This window comes from Mugil cephalus, chromosome 5, assembly GCF_022458985.1.
Source record: "Mugil cephalus isolate CIBA_MC_2020 chromosome 5, CIBA_Mcephalus_1.1, whole genome shotgun sequence".
NCBI classification, from domain to species: Eukaryota; Metazoa; Chordata; class Actinopteri; order Mugiliformes; family Mugilidae; genus Mugil; species Mugil cephalus.
In genome coordinates this window covers 6192809-6211765 of record NC_061774.1, presented here as the reverse complement: position 1 = coordinate 6211765, position 18957 = coordinate 6192809, and the positions used below count along the sequence as shown (strand labels likewise).

The following is an 18957-nucleotide window of genomic DNA, read 5'->3' as shown; positions in this document are numbered from 1 at the left end:
CAGTAACTCAAACATCATCCATATGGTTCTCCAAACTGAAAAACTTTGACTGTAAATGTTTGTTGACATGTGTTTGATAATAACAAAAACTGAAACTGATGTCAAATAATAAAGTATAACATCTAAACTAATCCATAAAATGAGCTTAAAAAAACAACTGAACAAGTGAGAATCCGCTTCCATTTTCATACGGTTGAGTCATTTAAAAGAAAAAAACTGTAGTAAAGAATATATTTTGTGATTTCATCAGCTGCTTGCATCTGTTATTTGTTATATGTCAATACACAAAGCTGACCAAACAAATGGCTGTTAGTATTCCTGTTTAGTTTTTAGCTGTGTGTGTGTAAGTGCATACATACTGTATCTGAAGCTACTCATGCAGCACGAATGCTAACAGTAATATTCCTTGACAGAGGACAGTCTGACCCAACAGTCTTGGCCTTTAATGCTAAAAGCAGTGCACTCCTACAAGAGGAGCAAAAGGATAAAAAAGGCCAGCAGGGAATATCTGTACTAATGTGGCCCTGGTGATAAAAATCTTGCCGGTATTTATTAAATATCACATGGCTAAAGGGGGCTGTCAGGGCTGTACCTGTGGAACGTCTCTGCACCACTGTTTCAACTATGGCCCTTGTAACTGACAAAGTGAAGTGTTCCGAGAATTTTAAAGCGACGCACTATCAGTGAAACATCTTTCCTCATTCGATTCAGAGAAAAGGTGCGTCCAAACTTTTCACCTGTAAGTAGGTGAATGCAAGATTTTAAAGGGAAATAAACTGCAGATCTGTTTGAAATTAACTCACTGCTTTGCAGTCACAACAGAGAGCTCAGAAAATATCTACAATATGTGCTTAAAATGAATGGATTATTCGCCATTAGGAAGTGTTGACTTGGCTGACATTTCGGTACTAGCTGAGCAGCCAAAACATTTGATTCATTTCAGGCATTAGGGCATTTTAAAGGTTCACTTCCATCCATGCAGGTGAAAAACTTGACGTCACATGTAGCGTCAGCACAGAAACAGAGCTAAGCGGCGGTAATTAAAAATTCAGTTGCACCGAAATAAAGAAAGTTTGCATCAGCGCCAGCGCATTATTGTAGTATCGGTACCCATCCCTAGATACTAGGTGATGCACGATGCACTGGAGATGGGTAAAAAGAAGGGATGAAGCCAGTGTTCTTGTCTTAATTCACCACAACAAGCATGCTATTCTGCAGGTCACCGCGAAAAACACTGCTGACCTCTGGGTTGTCAATACAACTCAAAAATAGCAGCATTTCACTCCAAGGGGAAGTTTCTGTGGAAAAACAGCTGAGCTAACATTTTTAATGTGACAGGGGAAATGCTGGATTGTAAGTTTTAGGGGTCCGTATATTATTTGGCTCATATGAGGCTTTCTTTACAGCAAGAGAGAGGGTTACATACATATTCAGCAGCTGTACACACAACGCATGCAGTATGTTCGATATATCTTTTGATGGAAAACACGATAACGGTGATGTTTGTTCATGACTTCACTCAGGAACAATAGCCTTTTTGTCCATTGTTTTGCCATTTTTTTCTTTGGATCCATTGTGGTTTCACTGAGAGTAGATGTCATTTCGTTTCCTGCACACAAAAGATCCAGCTAAGTACACAATTTCCAGCTCAGTGTAGCAGGAAGCAGGAAGGTATAGTGCACCACTAAACATTACTACAAGACACTGACTCAGTGGAACCAGCTTTCAAGAAATATCACTTTAAATATAACCATGCTTTTGTTGTGGCTTAGAGCGGGAACAGGGAAGCACGAGTCCACTTCCTTATAAGTATTTCCCCATATGTTCAGAACGGTTTTCTACAGATAAGCTCCTTACCTGACTCGATTGCTGCAGAACTTTGTGAACTGTTGCTGGTTGAGATATATCAGTCGGGCATCTTCTTGGTCGGCCAAGGATGTCTTTTCTGATGTGTCCTCGGTTTTTTCATATCCTGCAGCATGTGAGAAAAGACATTTCATAAATTGCAGAAAAGAAAGACGAAGAAAAAAAAACTCCACCTTGAGCAAAAACAAAACTAAGATGAAAAAGGTTTTTGAAGCATTTCAGTTGCTGCGTGTCAAAATTTTCCCAAAGGTATCTGCAGATTGGAGGAGGAGAGTCAGTGGCTCAGTGAGCTCTATGGTGAGGTGTGTCGACCTTGATAGTTAAGAGTCCTTAACATTAAACATTATATAAGGTTTTCACACTACAACTTGAGCATGTTTGTTCATTTTTATCAACGTCGTTATTAAATGTTGTTTTGTAATAATTTTCAATGGAATATGTTTTTCACTGCCTTTATTTCACCAGAGTGCACCATATATTTGTCTAGTGGTTAATAGGCTACAATCACACAATGCACTTGATCTCAGGCAAAAGGTTGTAATACAAACACAAGAGCCAAAGCAAATATAAACACCCTCAGAAACTCAGTGATTGCTCCATGTGACTATTTGTGAGTATGTGCCATAATTAAAGCTGGGAATTTCCTGTCAAGACCAACATCCGGTTGACGAGAGCGCAAAGAACTTATCAGAGTGGATCAGCTGCAGCAAAGTAGTGTCAAATCCTGAACAAGTCTACATATTATTCTTAGTATTCTGACTGAAGAACCACGTTAATAAGTCACCAAGAACTTGACCTACAATCAGATGTGCAGAGCAGTTTAGTTTCAGATAAACATTCATTGCTCCATTATCCTACTGCCTTACTCTGACATCTACATAAAAAACAGAAATGGTACAAAGACCATGTCTTTGGGTGGCTAAAAGGATTTTTTTCCTCTATTCAACAAGGTGGGCTGGACCCCTACTGGCTAAATATGCACGTCAACTGAAGCCTGTATGTGAGTAGCAAAGATGTCTATGCATTTTTTTTTTAGTTTGTTAACCACAGTTATTTTTTGATAGGCTAGAGGCATTTCAGGGTTGCCACAGATTCACCTTATTCAGCACAGATGCGCATTATCATGGATGCTTTCTATGTTGGTGACCAACGCGACATCTAAAAAGCATGTCAAGAGATCCTGCAGAAACACCTCTCAAGAAACACACTCATGCAGAAACGGATGGTGAATAGGAAACACAAGCATCTCTAACAAAACTTAGAAAATATTACACAACGTGGACTGGTCATGCATGATCTAGTGTGGTGTGGTGTAGTGAGTTCGATCCGATTTCTAACTTGGTGTGGCGTTCACACGTCTCGTTTTAAAAGCCTTATTAAACATTATGTTCAAAACACTGGTATCAGCCAACTGTATGTTTCCAGTTGTTCACGAAGTAACTTTACCGAGGATTGCTGCGATTGAAAATAGAAAGCAATTTAAGTTATTAAATGACTGACAATTAAGACAACAAAAAGAAACAAAAAGTATGTTGTGTAAGAAAACAAGAAGCCTTGAGGTTTGAACTACAGCAGAAACAAGACATCATGTAGGGTTCTATAAAGTTGTAACTGGCCTCTTTTCAGTATTTCCCAAGATTTCATAAGCAGTTATTAACTATTAGTGACTAGCATGCGTCACTTGGACACAGGCAGATCTGATAGGGATACCCTTGTTTATATGAAATGAAGGTTCCTGAGGCTTAGATTTCCCTATGCTCATGTTTTAATTGCTATGTCTAGATTAGTTCCTTCAGCACTGCTAAGAGCACTACAGTAACACTCTACAGTGGACAGTATTCCAAGACTCTCAAGTTGCATTCATGTGATTCAGTGGGTACTGCATGGCCTTCTCTAGTTTGTAGTTGTTGTGGTATTAATGAATGAGGCGGTATGGTTATAGCATAGCTTGCACAACTACAGATATAGTATATCTCTGAGTTTAAAACGGAAAGAAAGGCCACAGACAGAACGGGGAGGGGCCTGGGTGAGGGAAGCTGGATTCTTGAAAGATCAACAACAACAAAATGCAGTGTCATGAGGCAGTGTAACCAGAGCCTCTTCCGGATATGCCCCGGTTGCAATCTGTGCCCTAAGCCCCTGTCGGCAGTATGTCTTTCTTGTCATGTCAAGAGGACTCGTAGTGGAGGACTGACTGACGGACATTCACGCCTACACTTTCATCGCTCTTTTATTTTCCTCCTTATTCTCACCTTGCACTTTCTCACTCGTGTTACACAAACCCCAAAACTGAGATTACAGCGCTTGATCCAGCTGGCTCTGCATAGAGGAATGCTGAGGAGCGACTGCCAAACATCATCCCCTGATAGTTTCTCTCCATACCATGTGCTCCGAGGCTAAAAATAAATGGCCCTCTGTAATCATCCGGTCAACGGGGGAAACGTGGCTGGGCTGTCCCAGTCTTGTTATTTAAGGCGTCAGACGAGCATAGGTGGTTTATTGGATCAGTGTGGTGGTAAAACTGTGCGGACACCGCAATAGTAGATTAAAGTGGGTCGTCCACTTCTTAAGTAGGTTAACTTCCGTCCTGTAGACCAACAAAAATGATGACACATGTTGTCAACAATATGATGAAGTCAACAGCAGTGATTATTTATAGTTCTATCTACAACGACTCCTTAGTCCTGGAAGAAGTAATTTCTTCAGGGATTTACAAGAATGTGGTCTCATGAGTTCTAAGATGTAATGCATAATATTTCTGAAGATCTGACCCACTGATCCGTCCACACAACTTTGCTGTTGGGTGGTTCCTCCATGCCGTGATATTACCTCCCTCATCTTTATTTGTTGTTCATCCAAAAATGAAAAGAGAATTTGTTGCCAAGCACTCACCTGATAACCTTGGGACGACATTTGGTTAGGAATGAGTAACAGCACCGAGCAATGGTGAAGGAAAGGACACTGACTCACAGGTTTGCTGCCTCAATGTCTGAGTCTGTGCTTGGTAAGTAGAGGACTATCATTCATTATATATATGGGCTATTTCCTTAAATCTCTGATGTGCAGTATTTCTAGTTTGGCAATTTCAGCACCAAGGTAGAAAGTATATTACCACCTGAGCTGAATGCAGTACAAAAGTCAGAACCATAAAACATTCTAGGTGTGTAGAGGTGTCTAGCTAACTTGTGTCTGACTTGAGACAGTGGTTGCATTTCACTTTCACTTTGTTTGAAAAACTGAGAGAAAATCATGATCTAAGATTTCACTGAAATGGTCATCTATGCTAGTGCACTAATGAATGGCCAGAGTGGACATTATATACAACCATCCGGTTTACTCAGTACAGCGTTAATGATTATCCGTTATATGCCAAAGAGAGATCCTTTGCACAGCAAGGAACACATCCAACAAACAAAGTGAAGAAGGTAAACCTTTAAGCAGCTTGAGTAATCAAGGAATTAGCGGGTACAGTGATAAATAGGAAACAGGGGACTGGCATCGTTGGTGACTGCAGCATAAGGCCTGTGTGTAATAGCAGGCCAGAGGGGCTGGCTGAGCAGCAGTGATTGATGCTGTGTCTCTGTTCTGAATGAGCATTCGCAGCAGGAGCCTGTGTGCTGGGCTCGGCCAGGTGCTGCAATGCACCAGTTGCAGCCGCTGGTGCTCCTACTTAACTTAGTCATTTTCCTCTCTCTTCCTCGTAGCTTTGACACAAAGGGTTGCACACAAAGTTTAAGGGAAAGCTGACATGAAATATGCTGTATTTTAACATATGTATGCGTATGATTCCAGATAAAGGCATCATCTTTTACATGTCTTTTACATTTTATAGGGAAGGAGTTTGATTTTTTTTAAATGGAACAGCAATAGAACAATGTGTAACAGCTGTTCTGGCTGAGTATGGCCCACTAACCAAATATTTAGTCTTACTGCTCTAATAATTACAGTCTATAAAAATCTTGGCATGACACACACTAATAAATTAAAAAGAAACCATTGAGTTAGTAGCACACCAATTGCCTCATTAAGTATACAAGTACAGTATCAATTTTATGATTTTATAACATGTGTGATCCTAAAAACATAGCGATAAGAAAATAGAGAAAATTGTCCGGATAATATGTAAACTAAATATCTCATAACATGCATCACCTCTGATGAATACATATAATATAATTACATGTAAGAACAATTAAAAGTTTTGGCACATAAAATAAGGATAGTGTCTAAAGTGCCTATTGGCTAAACCATCAGGTCTGTCCAAGGTGATAACAATGAAACAACAGCAGAAAATATAAAGTCTAGAAGTTGAACGAACACAATGTAAACGTTGTGAAAAAGTGTTGAATTCCTGTTTAATTAAGCCACCAAGTCCTTCTAGCTATGTAATATAGATTAGTTTTCTCTATGCCAACAACACCACCATCACATATTTATTTTCTTGCCTTTGCCTGGTAAATAAATGTCCTCGTTTCTACCGGGTGGTGTTCTGATTACGGCTATTAATTAATCAATTAAGAGCTTCATGCGTTAAAATTTTGTGTGACTGATACTATTCTTGCACACCTGATCCAATTAAAGGCTCCATGTTGAACACTTTAATTGGATTTGGGAGCAAAAGTAAGCTTGAGCCAGAATCTGGTCAGCAGGGTTTGATAAGCTGCAAAGAAAACACAGTGGCAGTTTTGGCCCGTCATCACTGAACACTGAAGGAAATTTAGGACTGTAACATTAAAGCATCCAGTCATTTTAGTCAAAATAAGAAAGTAGGTTTAAGATAAAGTTTTGAAGTAACAATGAAAACAAGTTTGACATCCATGTGCAACCTACTGTAACTATGGCTAAATTTAAAAGGAGCGCACAATGCCAAGGCTACAATCCAAATGAGCTGGGGGTGAAAGGTGGAGGAGGTTATTAAAATAGCTCTTCTGGAGCTCCCTTTCAAATGCACTCTGAGGATGATGTACTGAGCGGCTGCCAGTGGGAGCTGCTCTTAATATTCCCTGGTGGACCATGTGCTTTTTCTCAACACTAATTTCATTAACTGCAAGCGTGTCACAGCTCAACTAACCTCACAACAATGCACACAGCAAGAACGGAAAACTGGCCAGATACTCAATGTTGGCATAATCCTTTTTTTTATTTGTGTTATATTAGGTTTATAAAAAAAAATAAAAAAACACTTTTCATCTAGTAATTGAACCACCATATAAACAATATAAGAGGAAATGAAAAGGAAAAGAGGGAAAACAGTAACAAGGAGCCAAATAAAGCACAGTGGGAGTAGAGAGCACACAGCTCTGGAGGGGAAAGCCTCTAGAGGAAGGATCAATGCCACCAAGTGTCGTAATGAGTTTGGACGGAGGCCAGATGTCAGGATTATTGCTTGTGTCAGCCAACAGACAGACGGGTGGAACAATAGACACGGGGGGGCACGTATATTCAAGAAGGTGCCTAATGGGAAAAACTGGGCCCAGAAAACCTTTGCCAGGACATGCTGGTCTTCCCCTGTCTGTCTTTGAATCCCTCGCTGAGTGATGTAGGTTAGAGAGACAAAGAGACACCACCATGACAGAAAATCCCTGTTTGCACACATTTGTAGAGATGTGTTTCTAGGCACCGTATGCTACCTGGTTACCTCCAACAGAAGCAACTACCTTTCACACACTTTAATGTGCGACCGTAATTATCCTGGCAGCAATTTATTGTACCTCGCTGATTGTATCCTAGCGCTTAATCAATGGTCATAGATAAAAAAAAAAAAGGTCAAAGATAACCTGTGCAGATTTATGATATCTTGTGTGGTAATAATGTATTAGCTCAGGTCAGGTACAAGTGCTGGGGGTTGATAATGACTGTCAACACAGACAAGATTAACCGCATATAATGGCAACATTGACCGGGACCTGATAGTCAAGCATGTAACATAGCACAGGCTCTCTTGACACTGAGGGTTAAATATTAAACGCAAAAGATGACTGGCAATACACAAGTGACCAACACTTATCCAAAATATGGATATGGGCTTGCTATTGTCAAACAAATAGATATTTCATCTACTGTCAAACATTTTTTTTAAAATAAACATTTAACTGAATAGTTAATATATTTTTACCAACTATATTGACCTCAAATAAAGTTCAGACAAATAAAAGATCTCACATGACACACTCTGCACACATTTTCACTTGTAACTTCCTTAAAAGACATGCTCTGCACCTACTATGTCTTTGATTAGACAGTGGTGATTCAGTTGGATCCATGACTAATTCTTCAGACGGGGCCATCAGTCAATCCCCAAGGGAACAATAGAAATCTGGAGGCAAATCAAAATGGAAAAAGGCTTTCTGCTTCCAGAAATAGGTCCGGGAAGAGTCCAGTCCAACTCGGAGATAGAGAACACTAATGAGCTTGAGAGACTTGTAGGCTGGTCAATAAAGTGTAGATGAGGAGGCATGTGACCTGGCCAGATCCGGGCTCCCACACCATTTATTCAATACTACCAGGGTGGGTGGGGGCAGCCAGCTTGGGACTACTGACATTGATCTAACACAAAGCAAACCAACAGCTGCCAAACCAAAGTCAAGAAGCTTTGTGTAGAAAAACTGCAATAAGTACTTTGCTCAAGGCAGAAAATACAGATTTGTGTCAAGTGGCTTTGATTCTGCAGAAATCTTTTATATACACACATAAGTGCTGTACCCAGTCAATTCATATCAACTCACCAAGGACTACACACTTCTATTAAATGTGTGTAACTTTACAAATTGAAATTCAAAAGTAACTAGTGGATATATTTATTTAGGTCTCTTGTTCTGTACAAGTTCAGGATAATAACAATAAAAGATATATTTTTAAGTTTTTGAAATTAGCTGGAAATTAGTTTTAATGGTATAATTCACATAACCTAAGACTGTGTACTATTGTTATTAGGCTCAAATAATGGTCTAAATCTCACAGCCCCATGAGTCCAACGTGTCCTTTAAATCTACTCATCGCCAAAGAAAGAGCTCTACATGATTCATTTACACCAGATAAATATTTCAGTAGTCAAAGCACCCACAGCCTATTCATGGGAAGCAAGGTCCCAGAGATGAAAGCCCCTCGCCTATCTCCTACCATTTGTGAATGGAGAGGCGAATATAGAAGCTGCTTCAATCTAAGCAACAGCAACATCCATAAGTCGCTTATCAGATCACAATGCTGTAACCAGCACTCACAACAACAACAGGGCAGCTGCAGAATTAATCCCCCTCCCTGCTTGGCTCCGTCTGGCTCCTCATAGGCTCAAGCGGGATACGCAGGGACGGACAGTGCAGGAACAACACAGGCAGCTGGGGCTTGCGGTGACATCACAGGGCTGGCCTGGCTTAGCCCAGTGAGGCATCTACAGGGAGAGATACCTTTCCCCTGTGTTGACTTTGTGAATGATAGAAGAGAAGGGCGCGTGGCATGCAAATGAAAGGAATGAAATGAAGAACTGGACACTATGAATGTCAGTCATTCATAGTGTTCATTGTCTACATAAAAAGCAAATGTAGAAAATAACGAACCAGGTGCCAGTGTCACATAGGCTGGCACCAGGTTTTTGAATAAACTTACTGAGGCTCTATGAGGCTGCACTGAAGCTAAATGTTAGCTTCAGCACACCAACATGTTGATTCATAGAAACTACTGTATGTTACCATGCTTGCCATCTTACCACAGTTTCTTAGCATGCTAACACTTGCTATTAAGCACTAAACAGCTAAGGATGATAGAATTTAGGTATTCTGTCCTAAACCAAAGTATAAGACAATAATCGTTAGCTACAGGCAGAACATTCAACCTTCTTAAGGAAAGGGCTAAATGAAAAGTTTAGCTATTACCAAAGTGTATCTTTAAGAATCTGATATTAACAGAGCTGTTATGAAAAGACGAGGAAAATGCACATAGGTGACACTTTAACTGCCAAACTCCAGTCTCAAGAATAATTTAGCACATGTAGCGAGCTACCACACCAGTATAAAACAACATCTTAGCATGTGACAGGAACAACGGGTCGCAGTGGCATCTGAGAAATGTACGGTGAATGTTGTTGGTGTAAGTCCAGATGTTATAGTTATTACAACTGATCTCATCTCCAGTTTGACAGTATTTATTCAATCTACAGTTACACTCAGTAAGTAAATAACTATATAATCTAAGTGACACTCATCAGAGATCAAGAGGAACTTTCTCAGGAATTCACCTCCTGCTACAGCTACAGTAGCAACAGTCAATATTAGTTTTCTTAAACCGTCAAACCATCACAGTCACAATGTTATTTTGGCTGCCTAAGCTTTACCGTAGCTTAAATTGCATAGACTATCGAAGACCTCCGGTTCTTTATGAGACTATGGCAATGTCTGCCATAGTCTCATTTGGGTGTTGTGGTGAAAATGAAACTTATCAAAGTGAAACTTATCTTTAGGGATAAACCCCACCCGTTCACAAAATCCTGTGGAAAACAATGAGGGAGTGGATAAATACAAGCTGACCAAATAATGTGAAACATCATTCATCAATAATTTGGTGCATATTCCCCAAGTGATGCAATGCTCATTTGTGTTTAGGAACCGGCAAAATATCTTGATGAGGACAACCACACTCATTTATAGAGCAGTGCAGTATTAGAATGGTTGACAATGAATCCATGCCAGAGATGTTACATGGCCCTTATGTCATGTGTTTGATGGGCCAGTTAAAACCACACCTCCACAACGATGAACAAAGACCAGTCTTAGCCCGATAGAGGATGCCATACTTGACTATTATCTATTCACGCCACAGTCTTCAGACCTTATTAATATCATTTTCAGTAGTACTTTTCTTGTTGGAGAACAAACACATGTCAAGCTAGCATCACAGTCAAAAGAAGAAGGAATATATATGGGCCAAAGTTTGATGGTGAGATGACTGGATCAGAGCATCTCCAAAACTGCTGTATCAGAAGTGGTCAGGAAAAGGAAAAACTGTGAACCAGCAACAGATTCACAAGTGACCAAGACTCACTGATGCACGTGGGGATCAATGGCCAGTGCGGCCTAGGGAAACAAATGTACTGTAGATCCAATTTCTGAAAAACTGTGTGCATTAGAGCACTATTGCCCACTTAAAGTCTCTATGCAAAACAAAAGGTGAAAAGCTGAACATAAACCTGACTGAGACTGGATCAGGGTCAGAAAGTGCACACGTTCTTGGGGGGTCAGGTGTAGCAGGAGTTTCATCTTCCCAACCATTGATGGTGTTGCTTTCTTGTGGGGGTGCCTGCAGACACCTCCTCATCTGACCTCATCACCCCACTGTGACACAGTCTCCTGGCACATGAAGGCATTTTCCTGAAATTATAGCGTGCGTGAAAATTCTGCTCATCAGCAAAAAAGAGATCGGCTTCCTTCTAGTATCTGAAATCTGAAATGTCAAGTTTCAGAAAGGGGTGAAATCTACAGACGATGATTAAATTGAGCTGTGTGGAAGATTTATCTCCCCGACAAACATAAATTTAGAATGCTGCCTTTCAGTGGTTCGCGGATACATTTCAATCTGGGCGACATAGCTGAGGATTTCAGGCTAGACTGGAGATCAGAGGCTCCAATCAAATCCAGAAGCTGCATGATCAAGCATTCAGGACACTAAAATATTGAACTATCCGAGTTCAGGGCAGCACAATTCGTCTTGAGTTTTGTCTCACAAACTTAAAATATTAGTTCGTGTTAGATTTCAGTCATGACACTACTGCCTCGATTTGTTCTGGATATAAAAACAGAGACACGGGTACATATCATTTTGTTCTCACTGAAAAAAAAACGTCACAATCAAATAATTACTAAGAAAAAAGACGACTCGATCACTGTACTGTATTTTCATGTCAAAATATTAAGAGCTTTTAGAACAAATGATCCAAAGCACTGCAGGGTTTTACTATTTAGGCCCTGGAAGAAGCACAGAGTTGCATGAAGTTATATTGGGAAAATTTATGGTTGTCAAATTAAAAAAAAAAAGCTAACTTTTCAAGAGCTGTTGTCAGTGTTGTATCTTCTGGTCTGTTGGGTGGACAAGCCCCCTCAAACTTTCAGAGGTACATATTACATACATAAATTGAATGATTAATGGTTAAATTCATAAAATAAGTAAAAAGCCTTAGGTGTCACTCATCAGCACACCGTTTTTTCTTGTCCAAGTTCAACACAGCCATAATCATGCTCCTGTGGCTCTGCATCAGACGACCTATAGACGCTTTGTCTCTGCGCCCGTCTCCTCACGAACACGTGCGCACCCCCTCCTCGCAGTGACCTGCCACATTCACTTTGCCTTGCAGACACGGAAGAATCGTTGAGGTGAGGCGAATAGAGTATCTGAAGAAACACATATTAGACTGGCTGCAGGTTAGTGATGGAGGCGGCACATCAAGTGGAAAATAGAGGAGAGGAGATGTCCCATGCCGGCGCAGGGAGCAGAGAGGCCTGAGGGGACTTGATATGACACACCAGCGGCCCCAGACAGGGGATTTAGTGGCGTGTTGGGCTTTTGTGCCACATTATTATCAGCCAGTGATCCGCCAGGCACATGGGCAGCTCTCGATCCCTTCAGAAGGGAGCAGTCTATCCCCCTCCAGTCTCCCTCCCTGTGCTGTTATTCAGACAGACCGAGGCTTAGCTGGCGTTATTGAAATGCTACAGGGTGAACATCCTGCTTCGCTTACACTTGGAAAAAGAAAACTTGATAATGACGGAAAGGTGGAGATATAATGCTTAAAGAAGGAGCTGACCACGTTGCGCCTTTCTAAGCTTGTGTGTAGGATAGAACACCCATCGTGCAACTCAGCTGACAAGAAAAGACGAGCAGTTGGTCCTCGGATAGATTTATCCTCATAGAGCACGCTTACCTGCCCATCCCCACCTTTAGTGTCAACTGTTAAAGGGGATTAGGCCTGTCTGCAGATAAGCGTGCGGACTAAGATGGCAAACAGGATGCTTGTTGCCATCTGTCTAGCTTTAACTTGTGTAGCTTCCGTCAACGGGCTTCTACAGCAGGGGGCCGGTATTAAGGACATTCCCACCGCCGCGGAAATTTGTATTGGAGCGATCAGCCCCTAAAGGCGCCTGTCCGTCACTGCAGAATGACACGTTAATAGCTACTGACGTCACCTGGGTCCCAAGTGTCCCAGATAAGGTTATTTTGGCAACACGTTGAGGCAGAGGCTGGCAGCGATGTTGGATGTGTCCACGGCACAGCGGAACAGAGTGATAAGGAGCGGAGCGGCACGTGGTGGCCAAGACCGGGGAGTGTGCGGCGTGGGGAGCTGATGGACAGGCCGCTGATGGATTAGGTGGTAAGCCTGGCAGAGGGCTGCCCTTTCTAGATGGAAGCCTGCCTGATGCACTGTGGTGATTAAAATATACAGCTGAAGGGTGGGGAGGGCGCTCAGGCTCTCATAAAAACAACCGAAAGAAATGTTGCAGAACAGGCACGTGGTTGAGCAGAATAAGGAAGCGGATAAAGAGCCACGAAGATGGAAAATGACTGACACCGGAGCAGCAACATGGTCGTCGAGCTGGCAGGACAGGAGGTGATTAAACCCAACACGCAGACATGTGCTTTAAAAGAAACACTCAAACAGCAGGATGAGAATGTACACTTAGTTCAACAGAGACAAATGAAAAGCCAAATTGTTTATGCTCTTTGTAACCTAAAAGGCTGGTGTGAGGGGTGACAGCAACAGCTGCTGAATAATTCATGTGTTCGCTCTTGTGACTGCAGCAGCCGCATAGGTCGACAGTTTCATATAGAATCTGTATCGGTATTTAATTATTTAGATTGCTCCCAGTAATGCACACAGCCATCAGCGGGTGACGCCATCATTTCTGCTGTGGACCACAACAAGATGACGAATTGCTTTACAGTTACCGAGTCTCCAGTCATAAAACTACTGCAGGGCACATTCACTTTCAGTACGAGCGTGATTCAGGGGAAACTCGTGAGTGCACAGACACTGGTGTCCATGGAACACTTTCATTTTCGTTATTGAAACCAGACAACTTCACCAGTCAGTTCCTGCATAGTCACATGACCGAGCTGTGGGCAAGTGGTTAGAGAATCAGATCTTAGACTGTGAGATCACTGGTATGATCCAAGCTATGGGTCTGCAACTGAGTGTGTGTGTGTGTGTGTGTGTGTGTGTGTGTGTGTGTGTGTGTGTGTGTGTGTGTGTGTGTGTCAGGCTGCATCCTGCAGGGTGTCATTGCTATGGGGTGGGGGTGTCTGGTCTGGTCTAGGTGGGTGGTACATGTCTACGTAACATCCACAATAATGCCAGGTCCAAAAGTTTCCCAGCAGAAATCTGAATTGTCACAAGACGATCAATGTTATTTAGTTCTCCTGTCATAATGTTGTAGCTGGTTGGTGTATGTTAAATCTCATCTCATTTATCCTCACTAGGGTCCGGGGGTTTCTGGAGCCTATCCCAGCCGTCACTGGGCGAAGGGCCTGGTACACCCTGGACAGGTCTCCAGTCTATCACATGGCTGTATGTTAAATCTAAATCTGCAAATATTTATATTTCATATTCGTTATTTATTTCTCCTGACAGTCGTCATAATGTTGAGCGTGGTTGGTATATGTAGTAGTAGATACATGGTAAACAAAGCGGAGTTGAACTTTATGGGGCGGCTATTTTGACCTCTGAGATGCACAATATTAAACTTCCATCAGGAATATGTGCGACCTGTGGCACAAAGCTGACGCTCGGTTTTGCCAGTGTCAAATCGTTAGTGAGCATCAGTAGTGCTCATTGTTGTGGTGTGTCCCACATCATTACTTGAACACTTGTCAGTGGATTTTCAGACAATTTACTATGTTGAATCAACACTGAAACAAATCGGCGAGAGAAATGACTTCTGGCTGATGAGCTTAGCAAACCGATATACGAGAAGACAAAGGGAAGTGACCAACTGATGAGCATGACTCAGTGTTGTTGCTCTTCGTAGCTTTCTAGCCTTCCAGCCAACAGTAACTCTTCAAATAGCAGCTTTTGAATGACAAATCCAGACATGTCTGTGCAGCTTCTCGCAGAGAGACAGAATTAAATCACACAGGACTTGTTGGGTTTTGTTGAAGACATTTCCCTAGTCATCGTTCTTAGCTTCTTCAGTTCTGCATGATTTGCAAAACAACAAGAAAACTCAACAAGTCAAGTTGCCCCTGATTCAGCTACCTGCTGGTTTGAGGAGTTGTTTCCTTTCACACAGTCATGGATGGGCTGTGTTGCGGGTAGTTGTTTGATGTTTTGATGAGGTTTGGTTCGTCTGTGCCTTAAGCCTCACTATTGGCTACTGCAACATCTTTTTTTCTCAGTGCTTCTGTAGTGGCTAAAGCTTTTCTGTTGAACTATGACAGTAAAACTATTGTCCCTTCAATAATCTTTCAGTCATAAACTTCTGACATTCAGAAATGCACACATATTCAGTTAGGAAATCTATCAAAATATGAAATTGGTGCCAATACTGGTAACAGATTTGCAGGCAATTATTGTGCAACGACGATACAAGTGGCATGACTCTTCTGCAGCAGCTTGCTGGAAAGTTCCCCAATGCTACATTTTTAAATGAAGTTGCATATCTCTTTAAAAATGAATTTCTCCCTGATTCACCATCTCCGGAGTCCAGAAATTCATTCTGTATGAGCTCATACTCCACAATCAGAATGTCATACACAGATGTTGCAACAACTCTTTAAGCACATCACAGCCATTTTAAGGTTTTACTGAGAAGTATATGTTAGATATACACCTTAATGTGGCCTTAACATCACCAGTTATAGAACAACTTACTAGGGAGTCCAAAAGAGAGAAAGTTCATTGTACTTCTTTTAGCAGCCAAATGATGTATTCGACTGCAATAACTTAAGACCTCCAGTTATACATCAAACCTAGGCCGTGCAAAAATCATATCACAACAGCACTTTTATGATGAAGAGAAGCAGAAACTGCAGCAAGCACCATAAATAATGTCATGCTATTGATACCTGCAGATAAATTCTGCCCCATGAGAGGTCAAAGGTCGGGGTTAAAGTCTTCATAAAGAAAGCCCTGTAAGACTGTGCACCTGCAGCTGGTAGTAAATCTCCATGTGCTACCCTGAACGAAGAAATATTTATACAAGTCGACCGAGAAGTATTCAAAACACTTCAGAGCACCAGAATGTGTATCTGCATCCTCTTTCCCCGGAAAACGCAACGGAGATGCAGTGGAAAGTTACTGGTGCAGTGGATGAGTCCGGGTCCCAGCTCAGTGACAATGGCTGTATTATTTGGCTTTTGTGGACGGCATGTGCTTGACACTTGTAATGTTGGTGCTGTCAGACTTGCGGGTACTGTCGGTGAGCTTCTCCTGCTTCCTCATATGATGGTACCTTTCCTGGGGAGGTGGGGCCAGGACGGAGGATGGATGGATGCTTTAGGGTTAGGCGCATCCTACGTTGGCTTCCCATCAATTACACTCACCAATCTGGCGAAGCCTTAGCCAGGGAAACCCCTATGTTTCACCTGACTCCTTTCATTTTGCGCTAACTTTTTTTTTTTATACCTAAATTAGCTGTATTTAACTTAAAAGACGTGTTTTCGTGGAGACTCCTCTAGAAAACTTTCAAGCCCTCCTCCCCTCGGGGTTCCCTTTACTCCCCGTTACCGTTAATCAAAGCTTTTAGCTAGCGAGTTACTGCAGCTGCCGACTGGCCTTCTTACACGAGCAACCAATTACCCATGGCATGCTGGACACATTAAATAAAATTAAATTGCTTCTACATACCCTCTGCCCGGGTACGAAGATCAGACATCGTTCTCTGGACGGGCGGCATCTCTCCACACAGAGCCCGGGCGACAGCACCTGTCAAGCGGCCGCGGCTCGTCGGGTTGGTGCCGCTTGTGGAGGTGGAGGCTGGTTCTGCTTCTTCTCAACCGATGAAAAGAATTTCAAAAAAAAAAACAAAAACGGCTGAAATTAACTGCAGGAGCCTCTCTCACGAGGACCGGACTGCCGCGTGTTTACGGATATTAGGAGATGTAAACGAGGAATAAACTACTTTCATTTCCTGGTGGTTACAGAACCATGCTCAGGAGCCAAAGGAGGTCCCCGGAACCCCCAGCATCCCGGTTCAGGCAGCGGGATAAAGCCGATAGACCTTCCCGGTTAGAGCAGGAGTGGACACGGACTTACCACAAACTGAAGCGAGGGGGACGGTGCCGCTTCACATTATGGACCGTACCACATGCAGCCGCAGCGGGAGGGGTACATTCAACAAAACAGCGGTCACTCCGCCGCTGCCAGGAGTAAAATGAATAGCAAAAACTGCACTTTGCAAACAATATACAAAGGTAAAAGTGGTGGATTTCAAAATATATTCTCTGTTAATTAATAAAACACATATAGGGTTTTAAAATCTGGAATCACGCTGTCCACTGAGAACAACAAATCCCCCCTCTGCGGTACGTGTGGTTGACAGGTTGGGAGTTGGCTTAATACAATTGAAACACGTTTTTGTGTAGAATGTGGTTATTTATGTATTTATAGTTATTGCATTGTCAGTAACTCCATTAATTAATATTCATTAAAATTACTACAGTGTCTTTAAGTGATAAATTAAATATTATTGACCCATTCTGCAATTTAAGATGAAAAAGAATTTATGTGTGTTGATATTTATGCATCTTGCACACTTGCAGTATATTGGCAGACTGCATTTACATTAGCCTGAAATCTGAATAATAGTTCAAACTATGAAAAACACAACCTATATATAGAGAGATTAAAGATTTTGCATTTGGCCTGGGGCTTTCTGTTTGTGGATCTGCATGTTTCTGTGGTCCTGGGCCAACCAATGGTCCAGTGCTAATTACTTGGAGAGATCCATTCCTACCTAAATATTCTGTTTAAATTCTCCGACCTGCTTACGCTGCTTCACATTTGTAAATTATGCCAGCTAACTGACCTGAAATACCACTATCATCAGCAATGATTCATCACTTATATCATTTCATGCCTCTGTGCTCTCATTTATTACAATAACTTTATGAGTACAATTAAAACTTTTAATGAATCTTTTCTGTGCATTTTTTTTAATTTATTTTTTTTATCCATTATAAATCTCACATCTATCGTGCATCATCTAGTATGATGTATGCATGCTGCAATGCTCTTTTGAGACAGTCTGGATTGTTATTGAGACATAAATAAAACTGAATTGAACTCAATTGAACTAAATTTGATAAGGGAGTAATAAAATTCACCCACAGAATTGCTGATAAGCTCTTGTGTTACATAAAACACCCTCCTAACGTGTTAAGATATTTTTATTAAAGCCTTTCACAGTTACTAAACGTAATAATTTAAGAATAAAATGTGTCTGCGTGATCGATAAAACTAAGTACGGAAACTAAGAAACATAATAGTTTTGATAAGTGTGTGTGATACTGTTGTGATCTTGTACTGTGCATGTTAACTATTAATTTGTTCTTGAGTCTCTCTGACAGAGACCTTGATCTCAGCGTTATTACTCTGACCTCAATAAATGAATAATATTCAGTCAGAGATAAGATGGGAGATGTTCCACTGTATGTGTGTGAGGTGGAGACTACAGACTACATCATGCCAGCAGGGTGTATTCTGCTACGCTGGACTTTTAAGATGCTCCGCAGGGGTTGTTACTCCCGCACATTTAAAGCTTAGATCTTAGAGCAACATATGATGAGAAAGCACAAAAAGAGCATCCTCCTTGTTTCATCTTCACGGACACTTGATCATGCTGCTGTAAACCACTTCTCTACTCCACATGATAGCATTCAGGGACATTTTTGAATGATGAATAATAGTGTAATGCCACCAATCTGGTTTTAAGAAAGCCTGTGAGTACAGTAGTACAGTGGCAACAACAACAACAACAACAACAACAAAGTTGTCAGAAGACGCTCGTAATCAGTCACCGTGCTATTATGTTATTATTGTCTAGAGACGAGCTCAGCAGTAGATCTAATCCGGGGTGACTTACTCCAGCTCACGGTTTCCTTTATATCTCTCAT

General features: G+C 41.5%; 1 protein-coding gene across 7 annotated transcripts in view; it reads right to left on the bottom strand.

Moving 5' to 3' along the window:
- The window catches only part of atp8a1 (ATPase phospholipid transporting 8A1), a 98560-nt gene extending 81566 nt beyond the window's left edge, over positions 1 to 16994 (bottom strand). For all 7 annotated transcript variants that reach the window (XR_007112818.1, XM_047584813.1, XM_047584815.1 and 4 more), the window contains exons 1-2: positions 16691 to 16994; positions 1858 to 1972 (exon numbers count right to left, since the gene is read on the bottom strand). Coding sequence is in view for 6 of the 7 variants with exons in the window: in XM_047584813.1 (XP_047440769.1) it covers positions 1858 to 1972; positions 16691 to 16739 (164 nt within the window). In the remaining variant the exon portion in view is untranslated. The remainder of the gene's footprint in view (positions 1 to 1857; positions 1973 to 16690) is intronic.
- Between the last annotated feature and the right edge of the window lie 1963 nt (positions 16995 to 18957).